Below are 25,294 nucleotides of genomic sequence, written 5' to 3' on the forward strand. Positions count from 1 at the left end.
TCCACTCTCATGGTGTTGTTTTTTTCTCATTACTCTCTGTGTTCCTCTCCTCCCCCCACCTTTCGGCCCATAACTGCACTGACGGGGTCAGGTGTTGGCCGGGATGATAGCAGAGCCCGCTTTTCTCTCTGAGTATACTATCTTTGCTCTGGACCATTCAAAACGACCCAAAACGGCCCAGGTAGCCAGTGTGGTGAGTTTGTCCTCACGTCCTGTCTATTCTTCCTCCGCATCGCTCCTCCTCCTCCTCCTCCTCCTCCTGCTCTGGTCCTTCCTCCTGATTCTGTCCCATTGGGGAAACTGGTATCGGGCTGTGGCCCATTTAGGGAGGTCTTGTTCCTTGCTCTTCTTTTACCCATTTCCTTTTGGATTTAGCAACAAGAAGGCATCTCCTGTCAATGCTACCTCTGCATCTGATGATAATTATTGTTTATATTGTGGTATTGAAGCCTGTCTGCTTTCTGCTGTATGTTTTATGCCCCCTATGTTACTACCTGTCACAAAATGTGCCCTTTGTCTTTTACATTTAGTTGCCTGCCTTCTTTAGTCCCCCTTACAGCATCTTCTTTGGTTGCCTGATAGACTTTGAACCCTTCTCATTGCAAGTCTGTTTATTGAGAATGGAAAGTTTATATATTATCAGCTTTGCTGTCTGGCTTTTTAGTTAATTCCTATTTTCTGTCCATTTTGATAGCAAATTTTTATCAAAGTTCACTAGAGCTGTGCTTGCTTTCTATTTTGCCCCTCTCAAGTGTCTAAACAGGCCAACCAAAACAAGTCGTTACTTAAATTACAAAGATTTTTATTTGTAGAAGGTCATTCTGTTGAAATTATGTTCACACACTGTATCAAGTTAGCATTCCGAAACTGTGACTTACCCATTCTCAGGTGTGAATAACTATTTGGAAACATAACTATTCTTTATCCTACAAACAGCCACCGTAATCAGTTACATGGTCCTGTGTGAAAAAGTAACTAACCCCTCTAGTAAATTATTGAGTTGTGGCTAATCACAATTTTTGGTTAATTTTCACTGATCTCGCCCAAGCCTGATTACCTCTAGACCTAATCAATTAAGAAATCACTGAAGCAGAATATGTCCTGACAAAACCAACAGGGACAAAACCTCTAACAGAATGAAAAGTCAAGAACATCAATCTATGTGGAAAGGGTTACAAAAGCCATTCTCAAAGTTTTAGGATTCCAGCGAACTATCTGGAGAGGCATTATCCTCATATGGAGAAAACGGGAAATAGTTGCGAACTTTCCAGGGAGTGGCCTGTCTCCAAATATTAACCCAAGAGAACAGGAAAAACTCATCCAGGAGGCCACGTAGGAACACAGGACAGCCTCTAAAGAACTGCAGGCCTCCCTTGCTACTACCATCAGTTTGTGACCTCAGGCTGAAGCACACTCAGGTTCTGTGACTCAATAACGATTAAAAATAGATAAGCAAGTCAACTTCTGAGTTGCTTAAAAACAGAATAAAATGAAGATTTTGGAGTGACCTGGTCAAAGTCCAGACTTGAATCCAGTTGAAATGCAGTCGTTACCTTGAAAATGATGTTCATGCTCGAAAACCCTTAATTTTTGCTGAATTCAAACAATTCTGCAAGGAAAATTGTGTCAATATTTCTCAAGAGCTGTGAAAGGCTTGTTGCCAGTGATGGAAAATGCTTGAGTTCAGTTGTTTTTGCTAAAGATGGCCCAACGAGTTACTAGATTTAGTGGGCCATAACTTTTACACACAGAGCCAGGTAACTGGATCATCCCCCCCCCTTAATAAAGTCCCAATTTAAAAAAAAAAAAAAAAAGTTCTTCTGGGTTTTATTCATCTTATAGCATAAAAATACAATATAAGAATTTGAGGAGGAGACCAATTATTTTCATGGCACTGTATGCAAACCCCAATTCCAATGAAGTTGGGGTGAGTAAATATAAAAACACAAATAGAATACAATGGTTTGCTCATTCTTTTCAATTTATATTCAGTTGAATACACCAAGGTATTTAATGTTCAAGTTTTTTTGGGAGGGGGGGTATTCACTCATTTAGAATTTGATGCCTGCTCCACGTTCCCCAAAATTTAGGACACAGGCATGTTTGGCATTGTGCTCCATCACCTTTCCTTTTAACAACAATCAGCAAGCATTTGGGAACTGAGGACACTCCATGTTTAAGCCATTTCAGTGGAGGTCTTTCCCATTCTTTTTTTTTTGTTTTTTTTTTTTTTTTTTAAATGGCCATCAGTGTCCAAATCCTTTACTGTGACACTCATATATTTAACTCAGGTCCTGTCCATTTCTTCTGATCATCCTTGAGCTGGTTCTAAACCAGTGGTGGGCAAACTACCGCACGCGGACCACATCCAGGCCATTGACCGTTTCAATTCGGCCCACGAAAGATTAGTACAGAATTGCTTGAATCATACCAAAATCATGACTCATGGGACCTTGTCTGAAATGCCAAATGGTTCCACCATGTTGTGCTGTAATGGCCACTAGTTCCACCAGGTGGTAGGTTCGGTGATACATTGAGTTGCCTTTGACTGTTTGGTATTTGTTATGCTTCAGCTCTGAACTCTTCCTACTAAGGGTTGTGACGTTTTAGTTTTGCTTTTTTTTAATAAATCTTCAAAAAAAATCAATTCAGATTTTTTTTTTCCACGTCAATGTGAGGTGCTGTGTTTACATTGGGGGGAGGGGAAATGAACTTAAATGATGTTTAGCAAGTGCCAACAAAGTGTACAACAAAGAGAGGAAAATTTAAGGGGGTTTTAATACTTTTTAAAATATTTTCCACCCACAGTTGAAATCAGACAGACTCCGGCTCTGATCCAAAAAATACAGTTCTAAAAATATTAAAATTTGATACAGTTATAAACAATGCCTTCACAGTAAATATAGTGCCAGTCAAGTTTTCTTTTAAGAAAAATTGACAACTAGCAGCTTTCATTACAAAACAAGTATGTGAAATCACAACAACCTGTGTTGATTTAAAATATGTACAGTACTGCTTTTAATAATTCTGCAGCCTTTATTTAAATGAGGAATGCTGCATGCTGAATGCTGCTTTGTCAACATGTTTACTAGCTACATCTCTTTACAATAGTAATATTGTATGTAATTGTTTGTAATTGCATTGTTGGGCAAATGGCTCCACAATTGACCCCTCCGTGGATATTGCGCAATCCGCGTCACTGACCAATCAGAGGCCAGAGATCTGCATAAACCAAAGCCCGTTTTTGCTCCCGCCATTTTCTCAGACAACATTGCATGGTCCAGTATAGGGTTAGTTAGCGTTTTATCGCGTATTTGGGTTATTTAACAAAAATTTTGGTTAAGAGGTGTAGTCACGGACTTTGTAATAGTGACGACAGGTATCCTGAAAGGCTAGTTGGTGGAGTTCGATTCGTACCCTTTCCAAAACCGAAGACCCAGTACGAAAAATGCCTCCGATGGATCAAACTTTGTGGAAGACCGCATCATTAACTAAATCCATCTAATATCAACCGGAACACATATGTTTGCACGAAGGTAAGCCCTATATTTGATTTTCAATACATGTCTCATATAAATGAATTAGCAGTTCTCCGCTAGCATAACACAGCTACGTGTGAACGATTGACACACTTATTCTTTGTTGAGCGATATTTAGCGATGATCGGACTGCACAAACGTATTGATTTCTTGCTGGCTCGCGGCCAGAAGCTTAACCAGACTGTGTTTGCACGAAGATATGCCCTAAATTTGATTTTTAATCCACATCTCGTATAAATGAATGAGACGTTCCCCGCTAGCATAACATTGCTACGTGTGAACGATTGACACACTTATTCTTTGTTGAGCGATATTTAGCGATGATCGGACTGCACAAACGTATCGGTTTCTTGCTGGCTCACGGCCGAAAGTTAACCAGACTGTGTTTGCACGAAGATATGCCCTAAATTTGATTTTTAATACACGTCTCATATAAATGAATGAGACGTTCTCCGCTAGCATAACATTGCTACGTGTGAATGATTGAATGAAATCAGAAGCATGGCGTCTCTCTCAGTTCAGAATGTATTGTATTTAGAATCTATATTATATTCGTTGATTTGAATGAAATGAGAAGCATGGAGTCTGTCTCAGTTCAGAATGTATTGTATTGTATTTGCCATTTTTACTGTTTGTCTTACGTCAGCGCACGTGGCGTGATGTCACTTCAGGAGGCATGGTTAAGTGCCCTGTACGGAGGGGTCAATTGCATGCTGACGGGAAACAAGAGATGTCCTACTTTTTTTTTCCCATCTGAAGAAATTTGGTGGGCTGGTTGTTTAACCCTAGAGAACCCAAGACATCCTTTTAAAATTGTCTGTACTAACTAAATTAATCAATAAGCATCAAAGGAATACAAAAACATCACATTTGGAAAAATTTACCAATTTATTTCCGGTTTAGATAGTGGGTCACATATGACCCAGTGGGCCTTAATTACCAAAAAAAAACCAATGCATTTAATGTAGACACACGAGAGACGTTGGGCTTTAAGGGTAAAAAGAGTAACTGTGGTGCGTTGTGTTTCTACACTGATTCATGTGACCCCAAGGGTTCTCTAGGGTTAAAATAGATTTTGTCACTGATATTTTAAATTGTGTTCTATTTTTTGCGACTTCAAACATATCCGACATACTAGCTTATCTTGCTTGAATCCAAAATGTTGCCAGATTTTCACGGTGGCATTGTTAATCTTTTCAATTAATTCCCTTAAATTCATTAAATGTGCAATCACAAACTTGATGTCAGAAAACTTAGCTTAGAGTACCCAAGCGTCCGCATTGTCAATATCACATACAGAGATGCACAAAGCCAATCAGATGGTGGGTCCCCACTTTTTACTATCACTGATTCATTTAGAGACCCATCCGGTCTGATTTCAAACTGCGTAAATGTTTTTTTTTTCTTCCTCAAATGATTGGACACTTGTTTTTTTCTTTTCTTGGTCATACTCCTGAGTTCTGTCTCGTCCCCTAAAAAACATGCCAGATTTCCAGCACCACACCAAAGTACTAAGGCAGCCATTCAAAGATACTGATTGATTATACTTTAAGCATCCCCTTAATATTTTTGTGTCTAAAAAGTGGTACGCACATCCAACAAGATCCCCGGGACTATTTGCTCATGAATTGGTGAACCTCATCCCATCCTTGCTGGTGAACAACTGAGCCTTTCAGGGATCCTCCTCCCATCCCCAGGCATGACACTCACTTGTTTCCAATTAACCTGTTCATCAGTGGAACTTTTAAATATATTTTTGGACCATTCCTCAAATTTTAGCTAATTTTTTTGTCCCTGTCCCAGCTTTTTATTTGAATGTGTTACAAGGCATGACATTCAAAATGAAGGAATATTTGGAAAAGAAAAAAAAGAATAACCATCAGTATGTACATTTAAATATTTATTTGAATATAGGTTGAAAATGATTGGAAAACCATTGTATTCTCTTTGTTTTACACAACCTCCCATCTTAATTGTAATTGGGGTTTGGATATACTGTATTTATGGTATTGTTTATTATTGGCGAAATAGTTTTACTTGTGTTGTGGTTAAGTGAGAATTTTATTACGAAGGTGATTGTAGTAGTGGTTTTCAGTGTTTTGTAAGAAAGTATAAGGCTAGTACATGTAGAGATCCTGCAAAATTGGCACATCAAAGGCATGTTATCTTCCTGCGCCATTGATAAGGGACACTGAAGTGGAATATTGCCACAAATCTGTGCTATTTTGACACAACGAGATGGAGAAAGGTGCAAAAATGTCGACAGGTGGTGTTAAGAGTTGCAATGGTCGTGGCAATGCTGTGACTTGTTTCTGCATCCATCCATCATATCCTGTATTCCATCGCCATTTTATCAAAATGTTGTCAGCACCACTCAAACTCTGAAACTGTATTTGTATTTTTTTTCTGATTAAAATGGTCTGGATTATGAATATCAATACGGTTGAATTCCAAAGGACAGAGAAGGCCACAGAGCCACTCGAAGACTGTAGATGTTGGCATGTTTAATGCACAGTGAAGTAGTTTTCTTTAAATTTCTTCTTTAAAATAGCAACACAAGCATTGCTAATTAAATTCACAAAACCTCCTGTGAGCAAATAATGTATTCAAGTAAAAATCTTTGCACATTGTCAGAAAATTCTTCAGAAAGTTCTTGCATACCTCTCTATTTAGCACAAATTAGCTACTACATACATACTGCAAATATCTGAGACATAATTCTAAAATGTGTTTACTGAGGCAAGGAAAGCTTGGAGCTGGACAAGTGAGGAGAGATTAGTTTCCTTTGCTAAATCTGCTTCTAACCAATTGACTAAACCATTTTACCTGCTGAATGCTTAACTTGGCCCAGTTATGATGATGATGTTTTTCTTTTAATACATTTGTACTCAACACTACCAAGCACCATTAACTCAAAATCTGACTCACCAACTTTAATGTAATTTGTCTGTCTCTTTTTACCCTATGGCTGTTTAGTTGCGTTTTAACCCTTTTGTTTTGTAGAGATGCCTTCATTTTGTGTCATTAATCTCCTCAATTCCCCCTGCCCAAGTTGCATGAGGGTGCCCAATGCCCCTGCATTGCTCCGAGCAATACTAATATTGCACTTTCCAGAGTAATCAGGGAGTCATGCGGGATGTGGATGACTAACTGACTCAGGACACCAGTTCACCTGATATACACTTACCAACCCTCTTTCTAATGCACTTTATCTCTGCAGAGTTCGTCTCAAGGGCCCCCGAGGTCTCCCAGGGGAGGTATCAATGGGGATGGAAGTGTCTCTCCTCATGTGCGTGAACAAACGCTTACCTATTTTCATGTACATATTTCCTATGAATAGAGTTGCTTGTGCGTTCCTGTGTTAAAATTGTCATTTGGATCAACTGTCTTGACAGAGAGAAGAACCGCAGTCCTTTGCCCAAAAACTACAGCTGAAGGTTCCCTCAATGGAGTCCATAATTCGGGGTGGTGCCATTCGGGCTGAACACCTCTTCCGCTCTCCATCTAAAGAAAGTCTAGTCCGGAGCTCATCACGTGATTCGTTGACACATTTAGGGGAAAACGAAGTCGCTGGCGCCCCTACATACGACCCACCTTCAGATATTGAGAGCGAGACTGACGAGGCTCCAGGGAATGCTGAGTTTCTTTCCAAAGACCAGCTGCTGCACCGTTTAGTCAGAGTGGAGGCAAGTCTGGGGAAGTATCGTGGGAAATACTCAGAGGTGAGTCATCGTAAGGTAATTCCATTGTCAACCAATTGACTAGTTTAATTTTTAACACCATTATTTACCCTTTAGCTTGTTACTGCATATCGTACAGTGCAACGAGATAAAGAAAAAACACAGGTAACCTAAAATCTTTTGTCATGTTTTCCCTTGCGTAAACATATATATATATATATATGTCTGCTTTCCTTCCCCAAGGCCATCCTCAGCCAGTGTCAAGATAAATCTCTCCGCAGAATAGGAGAACTACGAGAGGTTAGGTTGTATTCAAACATTGTGTATGAGCAATAAGTTTGTTGTTTTTCATTTTTTTTGTTTTCCGATAAGTTTTGTCTGGTTCTTTCAAGTTAAACCGTAGAATTATTTTTAGGAGTTACAAATGGACCAGCAGGCTAAGAAACACCTTCAGGAGGAGTTTGATGCCGCTCTGGAAGAGAAAGACCAGATGATTTCTGTCCTGCAAACTCAGGTAACTGCCTTAGCGTGTGGGTTGCTTGTCTATTAAAAGGCTAAGTGCAGGGGCACAATTAGTTGTTAAATGTCCTCCTTATGCCAAAATAGGTTTACATTTCCATCTTTTGGATTTTGTCACTGGCAGTTAAGGATGTCCTGATCCAACTGATTCATTTTCGAGCCGATACCTGTGGTGTAGCCTTGAGTTCTGGGCGATACCAATATCGGTCCGATCCGATTTTGGCAATAATCTGCAATAAAATGAATAATAATAATATAATTTACTTATTTTGTAGTATGCAGTGTTAGAAAAAGCTTCATTGAGTGAAATTAGGAATATTAGAGAACAATGAACTGCAACAGTAGGTATGAGAAAAAATGACCCATTTTATTTTTAACCATTGGGCAATATAAAGTAACTGCTGTCCTCCTTTATCTCTTAAGGGCAGTTTAATGCACGCAGTGAGATAACACACTGCCATTGAAGAAGAAAGTACAACTCATTTGAATGTTATTGCAACTCCTTTTTCACAGAAGAATACTATACCAGAGAGTATTGTGATATGAGCTTGTATATGTTTATACAATGTGTTCCAATATTAATTATTTTGATAGAAAAGCAGCCAGTTGGATGCTAATTTCCGTTCCTCACTTTTTTTGTATTTGTTGTGTGTTAGCTTTGAACAAGTGATTTTTGTGAACGAAAACTAGAATAAACTGAATTGTTTCAACATTCAGTAAAAATTATGTTTCTTTTGGCTTGTCCCGTTAGGGGTCACCAAAGTGTGACATCTCAGATGAACGCTCATATTTGTTTGGCACAGTTTTACGCCAGATGACCTTCCTGACGCAACACCTCTTGGGGAGTGTTTGAACACTGAGTAGATGTGTACCTATTTCATTGTCTGTTAAGTTGTACAGTAAACTTCAACTAGAGTGTCAATAATTTAAGCAAGAAATATTAACTCTTACTCCTTGCTACTAAGTTGGCACCTTAGCAACTTGTTGTGATCAGGTGGGCTTTGCATGTCATCCAGACGCTACTTTACTGAAGTGTTGGAGTGGCGCATGGAATGGCGTCCGTGAATCTGACATCTTTTGACCCACTCCGATCCAATCCTTGTTTTTTTGCAGATTGCAAACTGATTTGTGATCTCAAAGATTGGGTCTTGACATCCCTACTTGCAGTAAATGCATTGTTTCCAAGTATTTGGTACCAACATGATGTGATTGTGATTGCAGAGATGCCCCCATAGGTTCAAACTCAAATTGCATTGGTCCAGCGCACGACAGTCACATGTTGGGTACATGTTACCACGTTTACATCACAGTTCTGAGGTTCCAGGTTTGAATCTCAGCTCTGGCTGTAGTGTATCACATTTTTATGTTCTCCCCTTGCTTTTCCCCAGGTACTTAGCTTCCTTGCACATTCAGAAAACATGCATTTATTCAATCATTCATTTCCACTCCAGTTATCCTCACTAGTATCACGGGTGTGCTGGAGCCTATCCCAGCTATCTTCAGGTGAAAGGTAGGGGACACCCTGAAATGGTTGCCAGCCAATCACAGGGCACAAAAAAACAACCATTCGCAATCACATTTACACCCAACTCATTGTTGTGTTCCACAAATTAATGGTCAATCCACCTTCCAAACCGATTATCCTCACAGAGGTCGTGGGCAGGCTAGATCATCACAGCTATCTTTGGGCAAGAGGCAGAATACACCTTGAAGTGGTTGGCAGTCTCAGGGAACATGTATATAAACAACCATTCACACTCACATCCATCCCCATGAGGAATTTAGGCGTCAGTTATCTACCATGCATGTGTATGTGTGAGGAAACAGAGTACCCGGTGAAAACCCACCCAGGCAAAGGGCAAATACGCAATTTCTACACAGGGAAGAACGGATCTGAACCTTCAGAATTGTGAGGCAGATGTGCTAACCAGTCCCCCAGAATTGCACAAACTACAAATTAATATTTTAAAAATCCAGAAACAACTTCATGTATTAGACAAGTAAAACCTTTATTAATAAATTAATGAATGAATCTCTTTGAAACAGGTTGCTTTGCTAAAGAAACGAGTTCAAGGAATCTCTGATGGTGCTTTGCTTGCTGAGGGTGAGCTCCCCATATCTGCAAATGCAAAACAGTCCGAATCCACAAGCCCTTCTAAGGACCATGACGTAGAGCCTGAAATACCTGAGGGTATGCATTCCTTTTATCTTTGTAAAATAAATGTACAGTATTCAGTTTGTTGTTCAAATAGAAACCTTTTAATTGGATATTCTATTTTTTGACAGAAGAGGGGGTCAGTGATCCTGCTAAACTAATGGAGGCTCTGCAGAAGAGAGTGAAGAGGCAAGAAAACTTACTACACAAGTGCAAAGAAATGATACGTATACACAAGGAGCGCAGCGCCCACATTAGTAGTGAAAATGAAACACTGCAAGAGCAGCTGCAGGAGAGACTGCAAGAACTGGAAAAGATGAAGGTGATTTACTTATTTTTGCTTTTCATAAAACGCAGACACTTGTGTACAGCAGTGTGACAAAGTATTGGCTCCCATCTCAAATTCTTATATTTGATCATCAAAAAATATAAATATATAAATATAAAATGCTGTTTTTAAATGGCGATTTCATTTATTTTGTTAAGTTATCTGTGCTTTATGCCCCTGGGTGGTCACCCATGGTAAACAGGTCCTATGTGAGGGACCAGGCAAAGCACAACTCCAAAGACACCTATGATGATTGAAATGAGGGGAAAACATTTTACTTCCGTGGATGCATGTCACCAGGGTCACTTCTCTGGAGCCAAGCCTGTAGGTGGGGCTTGGAGGCGAGCACCTGGTGGCTGGGCCTGCACCCATGGCTGCCCGAAGACAGCTCAGAAGTGTAACTTTGGCCCCCCATTCCATGGACTCACGACCTGTGGCAGGGGCCATAGGGGTTGGGTGCAATGTGAGGTGGGCAATGGACAAGGGCGGGGACCTTGGTGATATGATCCCTCACTACAGAAGCTTTCTCTACAGTTGTAGAATGTCACCTCTCTGGCAAGGGAGGAGCCTGGGCTGGAGTAGTTGGGAAATTTTGAATAGAATATAGTATAGTTGGGCTCAGCTCCAAACGTGGCTTGGTCAGCCACGGCCCAATGGTTAAGATCATCGCCTGCTATCTTGAGAGACCCTGATTCAAAACCCCAACTGGTTCATCTGATAACACACCCCAGACTCATGCCTGTGATGTCCTTGAGCATGACACTGATATCCTGAACTGCTCTCCGGGCGCTTCAGCTGCTCCTTGCTCCAGTGTGTTCTACTAACAAAAGTGTGTTCATGATGGGTAAAATGCAGAGAAAAAAGTTATGTACAGTAGATGGATACATAATCATGACAATAAAAGGTGATTCTTCTTCTCCTGGTATTAGTCCTCTTGAGAGAGAGAGGACTCTCTTCTATTCTGGAGTTTCCCACACTGTGAGGCCCCGAGCAGGTGTGGGTATTATACTTATTGTGCCTCGCCTCGGCACCTGTGTATTTGGGGTCACCCCGATCAATGAGAGGGTAGCCTCCCTCTGCCTTTGGGTGGGGTGACAGCTCCTGACTGTTGTTGGTGCCTATGCAACAAGAAGTTTACTGTACCCTCCCCTTTTGAAGTCTGAAGTGTGCTCCTGCTTAGGACTCCATTCTTCTGCTGAGGGACTTTAATGCTCATGTGGCCAATGAAAACCCGAATGGTGTTCTGTTATTGAATTTATTAAAATTGAGCACTTAACTTTTCACTGTGCGTTTTGCAACATTTTTGAAAGAATGGGTCACTCTGAATAGCTCAAATAGCACGTCACAGTCAGCATTTCCATCCATCTATTTTCTGAGCCGTTCATCCTCACACGGGTCACGGGGGTGCCGGAGCCTATCCCAGCTATCTTCTGTCAGAGTACACCCTACCTGGTTGCCAGCCAATCTCAGGGCACAGAGAGACAGACAACAATCGCACTCACAATCACACCTATGGGCAATTTAGAGTCTCCAATTAATGCATGTTTTTGTGGTCTGGGAGGAAACTTGAGTGCCCGGAGAAAACCCACACAGGCATGGGGTGATCATGCAGACTCCAAACTGAGGCTGGGGTTTGAACCCTGGCCCTCAGAACTGTGAGGCCAACACTCTAACCCAGTAACAATTAAGTTTGTAAAATTTGTTCAACACCAATCTAAAATATTTGCCCACATAATACATCTTTCAAGTTTAAATAAACCCAATTGGTCCAGTAATTTAGGTTTTCTTAAAAACTGCTGTCCTCGGTGGGTGTCATTATTTCAATGACACACTGTTTATTGCTGTGTTTCTTAGGCGGAACATGTCTGGGTTTAGCTCTAGGAAGCGTGCTAATAGGATGTCACTATGACATGTCTGCATGATTGTTTTTTTTTTTCAAATTTCACAACATTTTAGTGGAATGACAGGATTGCTTGACATTTCTCAGACATTTCCCAGTGTCTGATAACAAACAGGAGAGGATCTTGCAAGAACTGTGACAAAGTGCAGTTTCACTGCATCATTATAGTGTTTTTAAAACAGGTTTCTGTCACTACTCTACACTATTAGTTTAGGTCCCAATGCTCATAAGCATGAATTTAATTTCAGTCCTGCCTGCATGTGCATAGTAGCCAGTGGTTACACAGCAGTAGTAAAAACAAGACTTAAACTGGTCTTTAATGTTGGTTTGGCTTGTGGGATAGGTGTTGTGGACGGTGGAGCAAGTGAAACATAACATAACAGAAGAACTTGTAATTTATAGTCCAAAGATCAAACATGACTGAATAATTTAGGTGACTTTGATTATTAGACCATTTGTTTTTCTACGTGATTTGTTTTTAGGAGCTGCACACAACAGAGAAGTCTAAGCTGATAAATCAGTTGCGTGATGTCAAAAACCAAAATGAACAGCTGGAGCAGGACAAGGTGGGTGTGTGAACGTTTTGATTCTTAAGCTGGTCTTAGCCAAATTTAGACAAAGCAGATAAAATACTGAAGTAGCTGTCAGAGTGGCCTTTTTGGGATACTCGTATGATAAAATTAAGGTGTTTATTTGAGATGATATTGACACTCTTATATTAAGTCCAAGTTAGAGAGTCCAACTCCAATACTGTTTCTTTAATACCTGTAGTTCTTCCATCAACTTTCTACACACTAAATTTGAGACAACTCTTTTCAAAGCATTAATGATGTGAGTGACTTTTAGGGTATGGTGATTGCTGAGACAAAGCGGCAGATGCACGAAACTCTGGAAATGAAAGAAGAGGAGATTGCACAGCTCCGGTCCAGGCTCCAGCTGGCTAATACCCAGAATGAAGAGCTACAGGACCTGAAGGAAAAGGCTGAGAAATCAGGTGAGACAAATTAGTTCCTGTGATTCCATGTTGTGGAAAATGTACTTAACTAATAATCTATGGTGTATTTATTATTCATTCATTTATTGTAGCGTTTGAAGAGCTTGAAAGGGCATTGGGTTCAGCACATAGAGCTGAGGAAGCACGAAAGCAGCTGCAGATTCAGATGGAAGCGCAAATGAGTGAAGCGGAAAGAGTCAATGAAGAAGAGAGGAAGAGTTTGCAGCAGGAGCTCACACGGGTCAAACAAGAGGTTGTCACAATCATGAAGGTCAGAGTATTATTGTTCCATACAGCTCTATCCACCCTTGTAATTTCACCTGACTGCGCCCTCCTCCACATTTTGATAAAAGCAAATGTATAAAATGTGAACAGGTTCCATTTTTCTTAACATTAGAAATCATCTGAAGAAAGTTTGGCCAACATGCAACAATCCCACAGTGAAGCCCTGGCTGCCAAAGAAGAGGAGATCAGCACCAGAATCCGCAAAGCTGTGGTAGCTGCCAGTGTTTGTCATTTGCACAAAATAAATTCCAATGATTTGCTATAGAATGTCAACATGCCATGGAATTGCTGCTTGGTTTTCAGGAGCAGTGTAAAGAGGAGTTTGCTCAGGTAATCAAAGATAAAGAGCAGGAGGGATCGCTGGCTTTGGAGGATGCAGAGTTACAGAGGACAGCTCTTATTGCAGAGGGCGAGAATAGACGTAAAGAGATGCAGGAAGAGCTGGAAGTAGCTAAAACTGTGAGTTTTTTTTTTAATTCATTTTAAAGGTTGTGACATATTAACACTGACCCTTTTAAGCAGGAAAATGCTCAAGCACTATATGGAGCAAAGACATCCATTTCGTGGTTAGATGATTTTGAGTAGAAGATCTTCACAGACCCACAAAGAGTCCAAACCTCAACCAGACAGTCCCGCTTCTATCTCAATAGCTATATTTTTCTGTGACGGTAACGGAAAGGTAACGAAGTTAGCTCAAAATCTTTTCAGAAGACTGGAAGTGTGGAGTGTAAGAGTGAGATACCCCCAATACATTTATCAATATAGTGCACATATAGGAGCAGATGCATCTGTAGAGATGCAATAGATGAGACTCACACCATCTTTTTTTTTGTTCTTCCTCATAAGCCTTTGGGTTCTAATAAAGATTTTGCAAAGCACTGATTTATATTCAGCGTTATGAGTTCCTATAATTGTATACATTGAATTAAACACCCATGTATCTTTCAGAGAATAATGGAGTTGGAGAGTTCCCTGGTGAAAACGACCCAAGAGGAAACTGTGTCATCCCAAGAACAGTCAAGTCTGTTGGACCACTTAAAGAAGAACCACAAAGAGCAAATGTTGGCATTACAGGAAGAGCACCAGGCACAGCTGGAAAAGCACAAGGAAGCCCTATCCCAGCAGCACATTACTGCTCTGGAAGAGCTCAAGGAAAAACAGAGGCTAGAATCAGAGACACTTCTGAAAGAGAAAGACCTCCAAATTCATATGCACACAGAGGAGATGAATCAGAAACTGGATGCAAAGGAGGCTGAGCATCAAGCACTTGCAGCTGAACTTTCTGACATTTTGAAGAGTAAACAACTTTTGGAACAAAAGTTGGTTGATGTACAAGATGCACATTGTTTAGCTCTGCAGGATCAGGTAGCAAAGCACAGTGCAGAAATGGAAAATGTTAAGCAAGTGCATGAACAGTCTCTTGGAGGAATGGAAAAAATACTGAAGGAGGAACTTAATGCTTTGAAAATCATTTTAAGGGAAAAGGAAACGGAAATTGAAGACCTCATTCAAAAGGAAAAAACGCTTAAAGAAAAATCAGATTGTGCTCTGGAAGAGCTCGATGTCAGAGAAAAGCAACTGGAGGATTTGAAGCAATCTTTATCACAGCTCCAGATGGAAAATTGTAACTTGAAAGAAGGTAATGAAGCATCAAATAAAATCTTAAACGATCTTGCTCAGTCTAAGAACAACTTGACAGATTTGCAGCATCTGCTTGAAGTAGCAAAAAATGAATGTCAACACAAAGAGTTATTACTCCAAGAATTACAACAACAATTACAGCAGAGCCAAAACCAACTCTCTGAGCAGGAAAAATCACATAGTGAAGAGCTTAACACTAAAAAGGAAGAGCAAACATGTCTTCAGAAACAGTTGGAGGATGAAAAAGTTGCATGGGAGAAGAAGCTGAAGAACACTATAACCGAGATGGAATCTAAAATTAAATCGCAGGAAACAAAGATGGAAAAGTTCAAACAGAAGGCCAAAGAAATGCAAGATCACTTTAAGAAAAAGATCCAGCAGAAAGAAGAATCCATGAAAGTTGCACTTGCAAAGAAAGATGCAGAGCTTCAACAAAAAGAGCAGCAAGTTCAAGAGAAAATTTTAGAGATGGCCCAAAAAAATTCCCAAGGCTTGAGTGATACAATGTCAGAGCTGCAGGCTAATCATTTGGGGGAAGTTGAGAAACTACGTGATATCCACAAACATGAAATCTTGGAACTGGAACACCATTGGCATGAAAAGTTAGTACAGCAGGAGGAGGAATTAGTGGAAAAACATTTGCACGTATTACAGGAAAAGGTACAGGAACTGGAAGAATGTTCTTTAGAACTTGACAGGAGCAAAGAGGATAGTGCGCAAGTACTTAATGCAATGAAGGATCTAAAGGAGGAGCTTACAATTAAAGAAACAACTGTTCAAAAGCTGAAAGAAGAACTTCAAGAAGCAGGCATTAAGCTTGAAGGTTTGTCAACAAGGGACACTTTGCTGAAAGAGCAACTGGAGTCAGTGGAAAGGAACCTCAGCCAGGCTATGAATGAGCGAGACTCCCTAAGGGACAAGCTCAATATGACAGAGGAAGAAAGCAGAGAGAAATTAAAAACTTTGTCAGACAAGTTGGAGGACATGGATAAGCAGCTTCAAGCTGTTGAAGGTTCCAGAGGCAAGGAATGCGTGGACTTGCAGAATAAATCTGAAGAAGGTGCCATTCAGAGAGAGGCTTTGGAAACACATTTCCATCAGCAAGTCAGCAAAATGGTGGATGGAGCCTCTGAACTTTGTCAGAAAATTGACTTTAGAGTCTCTGATTTAAAAGAGAGAATTCTATGTAGCCAGAAAAATATTGTGCACCTTAAAAATGTTGTTTCTTGCAAAGTACATAGTGTTTGCACTTTAGAGGAGAATCTTCGCAAGAAGACGGAGGAGAATAACAATCTATGCATTTCATTACAACAGTTGACTGCTCAGGTAAATGCTCACATGGAGCAAATCAAAGCCTTAACAAATGAAAATGAGAACAATTCTCTTTGTATCAGTGAAAAAGCCCTGAAGATTGAGGAGCTAAATGAATTAAACAGAGTCATATCAATGAATTTGAAAGAAAATGAGTTGCAAGTGAATAACTTGGAAAGCATCATCAGTGACTTAAAACATCAACTAGAAGGTAAGGAAGAAGCCATATTTAAGCTGAAGCAGCAGCATGAAGAGGAGAGACAAAAGGCTTTAGCTCATACAGAAGAGACCATTCAGAGTTTACAACAAGAGCGAGAGTCCGTCTCGGAGCAGGTAAATACCCTCAGAGACAGTCTTTCTGAGAGTGACAACATTGTCGCATCTCTAAGGACAAGGCTCGAAGAGCTGGAGCACGATGTTTCTGAGAAGAATGAAGCTTTGCAAAGGCTGACGGTGAGTTTTGACAATCAGTCCATCAGCAAGTCTGAGATGGACCAAGTTTTGAGCGAAAAGGAATTGAAGGTGAGCGGGCTGACTGCAGAACTTGAATGCTCCAACCATCGGCTATGCGAGCTGCAGGAACAGTTGACCTTAAAGATGAAAGAGTGTGAACAACTCACATGTGACCTCAAACAGCAGCACAGCATCAGGGAGAATGAGAGGGAAGAAACGGTTGAAAAGCTGCAGCAGAACAGCCACTTGGCGCAAGATATGGTGGAAAAACTGCACCACCTCGAGGAGGATAATCTAAAGTGCAAGAGCCAACTTCGTACTCAGGAAGACGAATTTGAAAGGTTGAAAGAACAGATTTTGAAAAGCAAAGATGAGTGTGTAAAGGAAACTGAGGATAGGTTGACAGCAGAGAGTGCTCGGAAAGTTTCAGAGCTAAAGAAGAAAGCTGAACAGAAAATTGCTCAAATTAGGAAGCAGCTAACTACACAGCTTGATGAAAAAGACGACCTTATAAAGACGCTTCAGGCTAGCTTTGAGGAGGTTAAGAAAAATGAAGCTGCTGATAAAGAATTCATTGGCACATTAGAGGAGAAAAACAAATCTCTTGAGGTTCTTGTCAAGCTCAAAGAAGAGCAGGCAAGCCAACTGGAACAGACTCAGGATGACGAGAGGCGGATGATGCAAAAGTCTTTAGATGATCTGAAGAACATATATGAAGAGAAGCTGTCTGCACTTCAGCTAGATTCATTGCACCAAGCAGAGCTCAAACAAGCAGAAACACTTGAAAATGAATCTAAGCTTAAAGAAGTAATGAAGCAGAATGAAGCATTCCTTGAAGAAGTTAGGACTCTGAAAGAAGAAATTCGACAGAAGGTTGTTCAGTGTGATCAACTTGAACTTGCCTTGATAAAGGCCCAACCATCATTTGAACCTGACATGAAGGTGGAGTGTAGTAGTTTTCAACAAACGGAAAAAATGTTGGAAAATGAGATGAAAAATCACTCGCCTGAACTTGATGAGGATTCTCTTGAGTCGCTCAAGAGCAAACTTAATCAGATGAAGAATGAGAAGGAGAAAATCCACAAAGATTTTACCAGGTTACAGAAAGATATCAGACTAATGAGGAAAGAGCATGATCAGGAACTTGAATATGCAAAGAAACAGTTAATGGAGGAGAGTGAAAACAAAATCAAGTAAGTTATGGCTTCAAAATTTTGTGTGCATTGTAAAACATTTTGATTTATGTGCATATAGACCCACCTTCCGTAGTATTTTTTTTTTTTTACACTGTTTATATTGGATGTCAATAGATTGTGCAGGTGTAATTTGAGACATGTACTCTTCTCTATCTTCTTTTTGATCCAAAAGATTGGAATTAGAAGACATCGAAATGAAGCACAACTCCTCAATCAAGCAGTTAATGAGGGAGTTCAACACACAAATGGCCGTAAAAGAGAAGGAGATAGACACAGCAGTGAAAGAAGCCATTGGTAGGAGCATTTTCTTTAATTGTACTTTACATTTTTCGTACATCATAAATACTGAACCAACAGTGATTCCCAAACTCTTTGGGTACACCGCGCTTTTTAGAGATGAGATTTTCAGTGGCCCCGCCCTGCTTCAGAAATTTCGGGGGGGTTATTTTAAAGTGGAGTGCGAGGGCTACGCTGAAACACCCCCGCTTGCAAACGTTCCTTGGAAATCGACAAAAATGTAAACAGCTGGGTGCAGGTTAATAAAATATTTTCATGATAGTTGATGGTTGCCATCCACCCTACTCCCACCCCCACCCTGCGTCATAATGGGGGCATGCCCCCCAAGTTAGAAATCCACTGCACTTGAAGAACTTAATTCTATTGACAACTCTCTCAGACGGGGCTCAAACTTGTATTCAAATGTGACTGAATCATTTATTTAATGTATGTGGCATACATGAGTAACCTCTTGAAAGAATCATGCAGCATTAGTTCATTTTCTAAGCTATATTTGAAGGTGTTTGTTGATGTTAATTTCTCCACCATTGCCAAATAGTGTTTCATGGAGGGGCTTTCGAAGTACGAATGTGCATGTTGCATGGTGACTCTCCTTTACACATTGCAGGTAATGCCCAGGTTGTGGAGGCAGAGCTTCTCAGTAGTCATCGAGAGGAAACCATTCAGCTGAAGAAGGCGATTGCCCAGAGGGAAGATGAATTAAACAAAACTGTTCAGAAATATGAGCAGGTCATACAGGTACTAAACCAAAGCATTCAGTCAGCCTCTGTGTCCATCATTCAAAGCCAGCATGCAGAAGCTATCAAAGAATGACTTTCTCATCAGATTTGTATCAAGCATAAACTCTTGCCTCACCCCCATTGTGTTCCAAATGTGTGATTTGATTCCATGCTAGATTCATGATCAGACTGTCTCAGAGGGTGGAGTTCTGAAGTAAGGCAGTGAAAAGGACCTACATAGGAAATTATGTCGCCGTTGTTGTTTTCTTCAGAGTCGAGAAGAGGAGATGGGGACACGAGTGTGGCAGGTCCAGAAAGAACTGGAGGAACTCCAAGCTAGGAACTGCAACACTACTGAGGTACTCAATGTTTGTGACCTGCTGCAGCTCTTCAAGGGTTTTAAAACACTGCAAACATAAGACCATTTAAATGCCGTGCGCTTGTCTTCAAAACTCTCAAAATGCTTTTACTGGATGCTAAAAAGTCACCAAATGGTTTTGATACATTTTCCTTCAAGTTCAGGGACAATTTGCTTATAATTCAGTCCGACCAGTCGAGTGTCTGCGCTCCAAAATGTACCGGAAGATGTGGAGTTCGTTTGAATTGCTCAGGAATGTTCTTTTTGGAAAACAAGAGATTGCAAGGCTAAGGCCAGCCTCTGTGGCTGCTCTTAGTTATTATTCTGTGAGGTGACTCAAGACCTCATTCAGCAACAACATCATGCAAGAAAATGCACATTGGAAAGCAGCCCGGTAGGACAAAAGCACCCCAGGGAGATTGTTGACCCAGGTGATGATATAATGTGAGCCAAGCGCTGATTCTTCTGTCTTGACCACACATACTAAGATAAACAAGAATTATTCTCTCAATGGATATTACCCCAGTCAAGTAATAGCTTTATGGATGCATTGCACGGATTTCTGCTCAGGAATGCCTTCCCCAGCAAAGGGCATCAAAAGCCATTCGTAAGAATGAATAAATAACCAAGAGTAGACATTACACACTTTACACCTGGTCGGCCTGATCCTTCATTTGCATTTTGTGCTAATCAGTGTTGTCATTATTGGCCGAACTGATCAATGACGTCATTCATCGGCTCCTCATTTACTCCACATCGCCCTCGTGTATATTACAGTATATTCAAATCCAAAACCTTATTTATTTTTAACCTTATCGTGTGTCTTTTGATGTGGTAATGTAAATAACATCTACCAAGAAAGCTATTAAAAAAGAACATGCTGGCGATGTGAGAGAGACATGTAGTGCCCAGATTATACTACAAGACAACATTTTGTCTTTCACGATTGCATTATATCACACTACTGCAGTGAAATCTTGTATACCAATACCACCACATCACATTTTTTACCATTGCTGGGCTACATCTCGTCAACTCAAACGTGACTGGATACATTTGTAACCATGGCGATGACAACAATGCATTGCACTGTGTATTTGTAAGAAACAAATGGGGGGTGGGGGGAGTGTTTTGGTAGTCAGGAGAGGACATGCTAGAGGTATGGTTGAGGTACGTACTTTCATGATACGGCTTGCAACAAAACGTTATGTAGCCTTGCAAGCTAGTGCCAGCACTAGCGGTTGTACTTAACATGCTGGCGTTTTATAGAATCATGCTCTAAACCTTATTTCATTACGTACATTATTGTAATTCAACTACAGTAAGTTGGGTCCTAATATTTCAGTCATGTTGTAATGTCGGGCTGTTATGACTGACTAGAATACATGTTATGATGAGAGCAGTGTTTTCCAACTTTTATGGAGCCAAGGCACATATTTTACAATTGAAAACTCAAAATGCCAACAAACATCACAAAAGTGGATACATTAATTATTGTATCTACTTTCTGCCACCGAAAAAAGTCCATTAATTTGTTCTGTCTGTCACTATGCCTCACTGGAATAAAGAGATGAACAACATTAATTTAAAAAAAAATTTTGGAGTAACTAAGTACACACATATATAGTGAGTAAATGAACAGTCATTTAAATAGACTCATTGCTCCATCTTGTGATCGGATCTGTGATAGGTTATCGTTTTTTTTAAACTCGGTGATTGCCCCCCAAAATCCTGATCGTGTAAAGCATACTTAAGAGCAGGTCAGCGTGTCTTTACACAGATGGCACACCAACACTGCGATGTTCATGACTCAGCTCCAAAATTTTGAACATTCCTTTCAGCAGAATGTGCTAATAATAGTTTGTGAGAGTCTGGAGTAGATTAGTGTCACACAAGAATACTGCAGGGGACAAAAAAATCTATTTAACAGGTTCCAACATAGCCAACAAGCCCACTGACTTACACTGAAGAAGAGCATTTCGTAAATGGATCTTGACAATATGCTTGGGTTCTTAAAATAAAAGCAGCTGGAACCTTAAGAGAAAGAAAACGAGATTCTGTGTTTGTGTGTGTGAATGTCTGCGTTTGTGTTACTTAATTGAGGATTTAGGGTTGGAGAATGGTTGGTGCATTTGGGAATGATTTCAAGTCTTGCCAGAGTTAAATCCACAGTTGTGGGCAACTGTTATGGATGTCAAGGAAATTATAGGTAACCAACTATTAATAAAAGGATGCAGAGAAATTGCTGTTTAGACTGCATTTTGCCGAGTACTGACAAAGTAATAAACAGATTTTTTTATTTATTGTATTTTGGGTTGTGCATCTAGTCAAATGGACATGATTTGCATATTTACTCAGTACTTGAGTAATTTTTACTCTTAAGTCCTTTTTTTGGAGAACTACTTTTTACTTTTACTTGAGTCACATTGTCGAGTAACAGTACTTTTACTTAAGTACAATATTTGGCTACTCTACCCACCCCTGTAGCCCAAATCCTCTATTGTTGTGCTTTTGTTTGAGCTACATTTTTGCTCAGCAGATCAGCCCATGTCGTATTTGTGGCACTGGTATTTTGCATTTTCACGTTGAGGTGCTGCAAGTCGTGGCCCTGGTTGTGGTCCCAGTGGAACCGTGAAGCAGACATATTGGCGATGAGTTCATATGGTAGTACAATTTTTATTATTTGGGAAACGCATGTCCCTAGAGCCAGCTTCTATTGCAAGGGATTGGCTCGCCTTTGGCCACCAGCCGACTCACACTGCACCTGACCCCAATGGTCCCTCCCACAGACGGTGAGCCCATGGGAAGGTGGACTCACATGACCCTTTTGGGCTTTGCCCGGACGGGCCCCATGGGTGCAGGCCCGGCCGGGTGACGAGGCGCTCCCCTTTGAGTCCCACCTCCATGCCTGGCTCCTAGGAGGGGGGCCTGTGACCTGTGTCTGTGCAAGGAAGACGTACATGTATTTGTTTTGTTCATCATATGGGTCTTTTAGCAGTGCCTTGTGTGTGGTTTCATTTATGACCTGTTTGCCATGGGTAACCCTACCAGGGGTATGAAGCTCCAGACAATTTAGTTCCTAGGATCAGATGGCTTCGATAAAATTCTGATCCACCATCCTGCGTCTCACAACGGGAAAGCAGTGCACCGTCAACACTGTGTATTGTGGGCATGGGGCAGTATTGACCTCGACCTGTGATGTTGTAAGTTGGTGGTGAGAATACTTCGAAGACCTCAATTCTGTTCCAAAATGAGAGTCCCTAAAGGGGAGGATGGTCTTCATGTGACATAGCTTGAAGCTGGCATCAGGTGCAGGTGGAGATGGATGTTACACGCCAGAAAAAAAAAAGCAAAGAAATGAGGCAAATTTAATTTTAATCTTGAATTTGTACAGTATATCAATATGTAGTTGAGTAGTGTCACGTTTCACTGTGTGAAGAATTATTTTTTTGCCTTACTGTATTCTTCAGTCTTCCAATTTGCTTAGTTTGTTAAAATCAGGAAAAATTCTGAAAAATGTTTTGTTGTTGTTTTTTGGGGGGCCACCTTTTTCCTTTGGTCTTTTCAAAACTTTGGTGTATGGATGTCAGAAGTATTTGTTAGAATCAACTTTAGTGTTATTACACACACACATATATATGTACTTAAATGGAATTCCCATCGAATAAGCTCAGCATTTGCTTTCTTTTGTCTTTGACACAGATGAGCCCTGAGGAACTACAGGTACTGTGTGTGTGTGTGTGGTGTGTGTGTGTGTGTGTGTGGTGTGTGTGTGTGTGCGTGTGTGTGTGCGTGTGTGCGTGTGTGCGTGTGTGCGTGTGTGCGTGTGTGCGTGTGTGCGTGCGTGCGTGCGTGCGTGCGCGTGTGCGTGCGCGTGTGTGTGTGTGTGTGTGTGTGTGAGGGCGTGCATGCACTTGTGGGTTTTTCACTGGTCACTAACTTTTTAGACCTCAATTACTATTTTACTTATCGGCCAAATATAAGTAACAACAATGTGCCATTCAATGGACACACGATGTAAATTTCACCTCTATTTGCATCATCAATACGTGATCTTTGTCATTCCCAATATTTTATTGTAACAGATTTTTTTTTTCTAATTTCCACCTTTATTGAATTGATGCTAATAGTTTTTTCAGTTTTTTTAAGTAAATAAAATATATTGAAGTTCTTAAGTCATTCTAGGAATCTGTTTTCTTAGCTTAATGCAAGCCCCTAATTGGACCCTTCTCCAATATTAATATTGTTACATGTTAACAGGACGTTGGTCTTTGCTCAGAAAGTGAGAAGCCACTCGCTGTGTCAGTTAAGCTTAAATAGTTTGTTTCCAGGTGGGAGAAATCTTGAGGTCTTGTAATGTTTTCCATTGATGAATAAGCATGATTGTAACAACACACACAGTATTGTTTCCTGTTCCAGTGTTTCCTTGTAGTTCTCACCACTTCCCTCCTCTCATTCCTTTGCTCTGCAGGCGCAGCTTGCTGAGAAGACGACATTACTGAGTGAAGCTCGACTGAAGGAGCAGGGCTTTGTTGAGAGGGTAACTATCTGGTCTACAGTATACGCTTTTAGCAGAGACGAGTGAACGTCAAACCTTGTGTACTGCGTTCCCATGCTTTAGTGGCCTCCAGCAAGCGCTACTGCGCTCCTGCTGCATCAACTTAATTACTCCACATCTGTTTACATTTGCTGTTTGGCCATATAAACAATTAGAGGAACGCCTCCCACCGTTTTGCTCTCATACATCATCTTTCTCACAAACATCCCGAGGGATGGTCAACAAAGTGCCTGTCATCTGTACCACATCTCAATTAAGCTAATGGAGTGAATTGACCTCCTGGGGTTGAATGACTTCTTTTATGGTGATTTCTGTGCATGTTTTTAGATTCACTCGCTTGAGGACAAGATTAAATGCTTCCACCGGAACACAGTCATAACTCATCTGGGGAGCACATACAAAGGTAACACTGTGAATCACTTAGTTCTGCTTCTGGAGTCCACCCACCCCCCACCTCTTATTTATTTCTTTTTTCTCACTATCATAAAGCTTTTGACATTGAACTGCAGCACCAACTAGGCTAGAGTATGTTCATTTAAGCTTTTCTGTGACTGTCCATGTCTCCTCACGCAGCAGAGGGAACAGGATGTGCAGAGAGAGTATGTGGGGGTGTTGTGACATATGGCTGTGTTTTCTGGTTTGGCTGTGCTTTAAAGAACAATATGGCTAAGTGTGATTGAGCCTTCAGATGAGCTCTGTGGATTCATCTAAGCTTTGGTCAAGGTTTCCGTAAGTTATTAGGATGTGACATAAAAGATCTGCGGCTTAAACCCCTGGGATTGTAAATCAGTGCCACATCTTCATGTATACAGTATTATAAACCTATCATGGGATAAAGTGAATTATCCTTCCCTTTTAAACAATTCCTGTTGCTGTAATAAAGTGAAGCTGCAGTCAGAAAGTGAAAGGTGGAGGCGGTGTCTCTAAAGCAGCTCCGATCAGATATAATGACTTTAGCAGTTTAGGATTTTAAATTATTCTACAGAGCACTCTGACTCCATTCTCACAACCGGTATTTTCTCAAAATTGATTTTATCTTTTCTGTGTAACCTTTTTGATCACATTATTAATCTCTCACAAGACAATTTTTTTTAAAGTACAAAAATTTAATTTAAGGACATTTTTGTATTTGTATCTATAGTGCGTCCACTAAACAAAAACATAACAGTTTCATTATTGACCCATTCAAGAGAGAACTTATCTATTTCAAATGCATTAGGTAAGGAGTGTGGAACTTTTACACTATTGAAATCTACAGTACATAAACCTCTTGACATATTTTATGGCCATTGTGTCTGAATAATTCCACCATGTCAGCTGTGTTTTTGGCTAGGTTGATCACATAGATCATCTGGTGGAGG

General features: G+C 40.5%; 1 protein-coding gene across 10 annotated transcripts in view; it reads left to right on the plus strand.

Moving 5' to 3' along the window:
- The window catches only part of golga4 (golgin A4), a 34,233-nt gene that overhangs the window by 5,370 nt on the left and 3,569 nt on the right, over positions 1-25,294 (plus strand). For 6 of the 10 annotated variants that reach the window (XM_061837020.1, XM_061837021.1, XM_061837022.1 and 3 more), the window contains 19 exons: positions 6,760-6,828; positions 6,935-7,261; positions 7,337-7,384; positions 7,463-7,519; positions 7,635-7,733; positions 9,785-9,929; positions 10,025-10,215; positions 12,604-12,687; positions 12,968-13,115; positions 13,208-13,386; positions 13,513-13,611; positions 13,704-13,859; positions 14,349-17,998; positions 18,174-18,295; positions 18,906-19,036; positions 19,290-19,376; positions 23,078-23,098; positions 23,847-23,915; positions 24,261-24,336. In XM_061837020.1, coding sequence (XP_061693004.1) covers positions 6,760-6,828; positions 6,935-7,261; positions 7,337-7,384; positions 7,463-7,519; positions 7,635-7,733; positions 9,785-9,929; positions 10,025-10,215; positions 12,604-12,687; positions 12,968-13,115; positions 13,208-13,386; positions 13,513-13,611; positions 13,704-13,859; positions 14,349-17,998; positions 18,174-18,295; positions 18,906-19,036; positions 19,290-19,376; positions 23,078-23,098; positions 23,847-23,915; positions 24,261-24,336 — 5,758 coding nt within the window. Of the gene's footprint in view, positions 1-91; positions 194-6,759; positions 6,829-6,934; positions 7,262-7,336; positions 7,385-7,462; positions 7,520-7,634; positions 7,734-9,784; positions 9,930-10,024; positions 10,216-12,603; positions 12,688-12,967; positions 13,116-13,207; positions 13,387-13,512; positions 13,612-13,703; positions 13,860-14,348; positions 17,999-18,173; positions 18,296-18,905; positions 19,037-19,289; positions 19,377-23,077; positions 23,099-23,846; positions 23,916-24,260; positions 24,337-25,294 lie in introns of all 10 variants that reach the window. The other 4 variants (XM_061837016.1, XM_061837017.1, XM_061837018.1 and 1 more) reach the window with 3 other exon arrangements.

This window comes from Syngnathoides biaculeatus, chromosome 12 (genome assembly GCF_019802595.1).
Source record: "Syngnathoides biaculeatus isolate LvHL_M chromosome 12, ASM1980259v1, whole genome shotgun sequence".
NCBI lineage: Eukaryota > Metazoa > Chordata > Actinopteri > Syngnathiformes > Syngnathidae > Syngnathoides > Syngnathoides biaculeatus.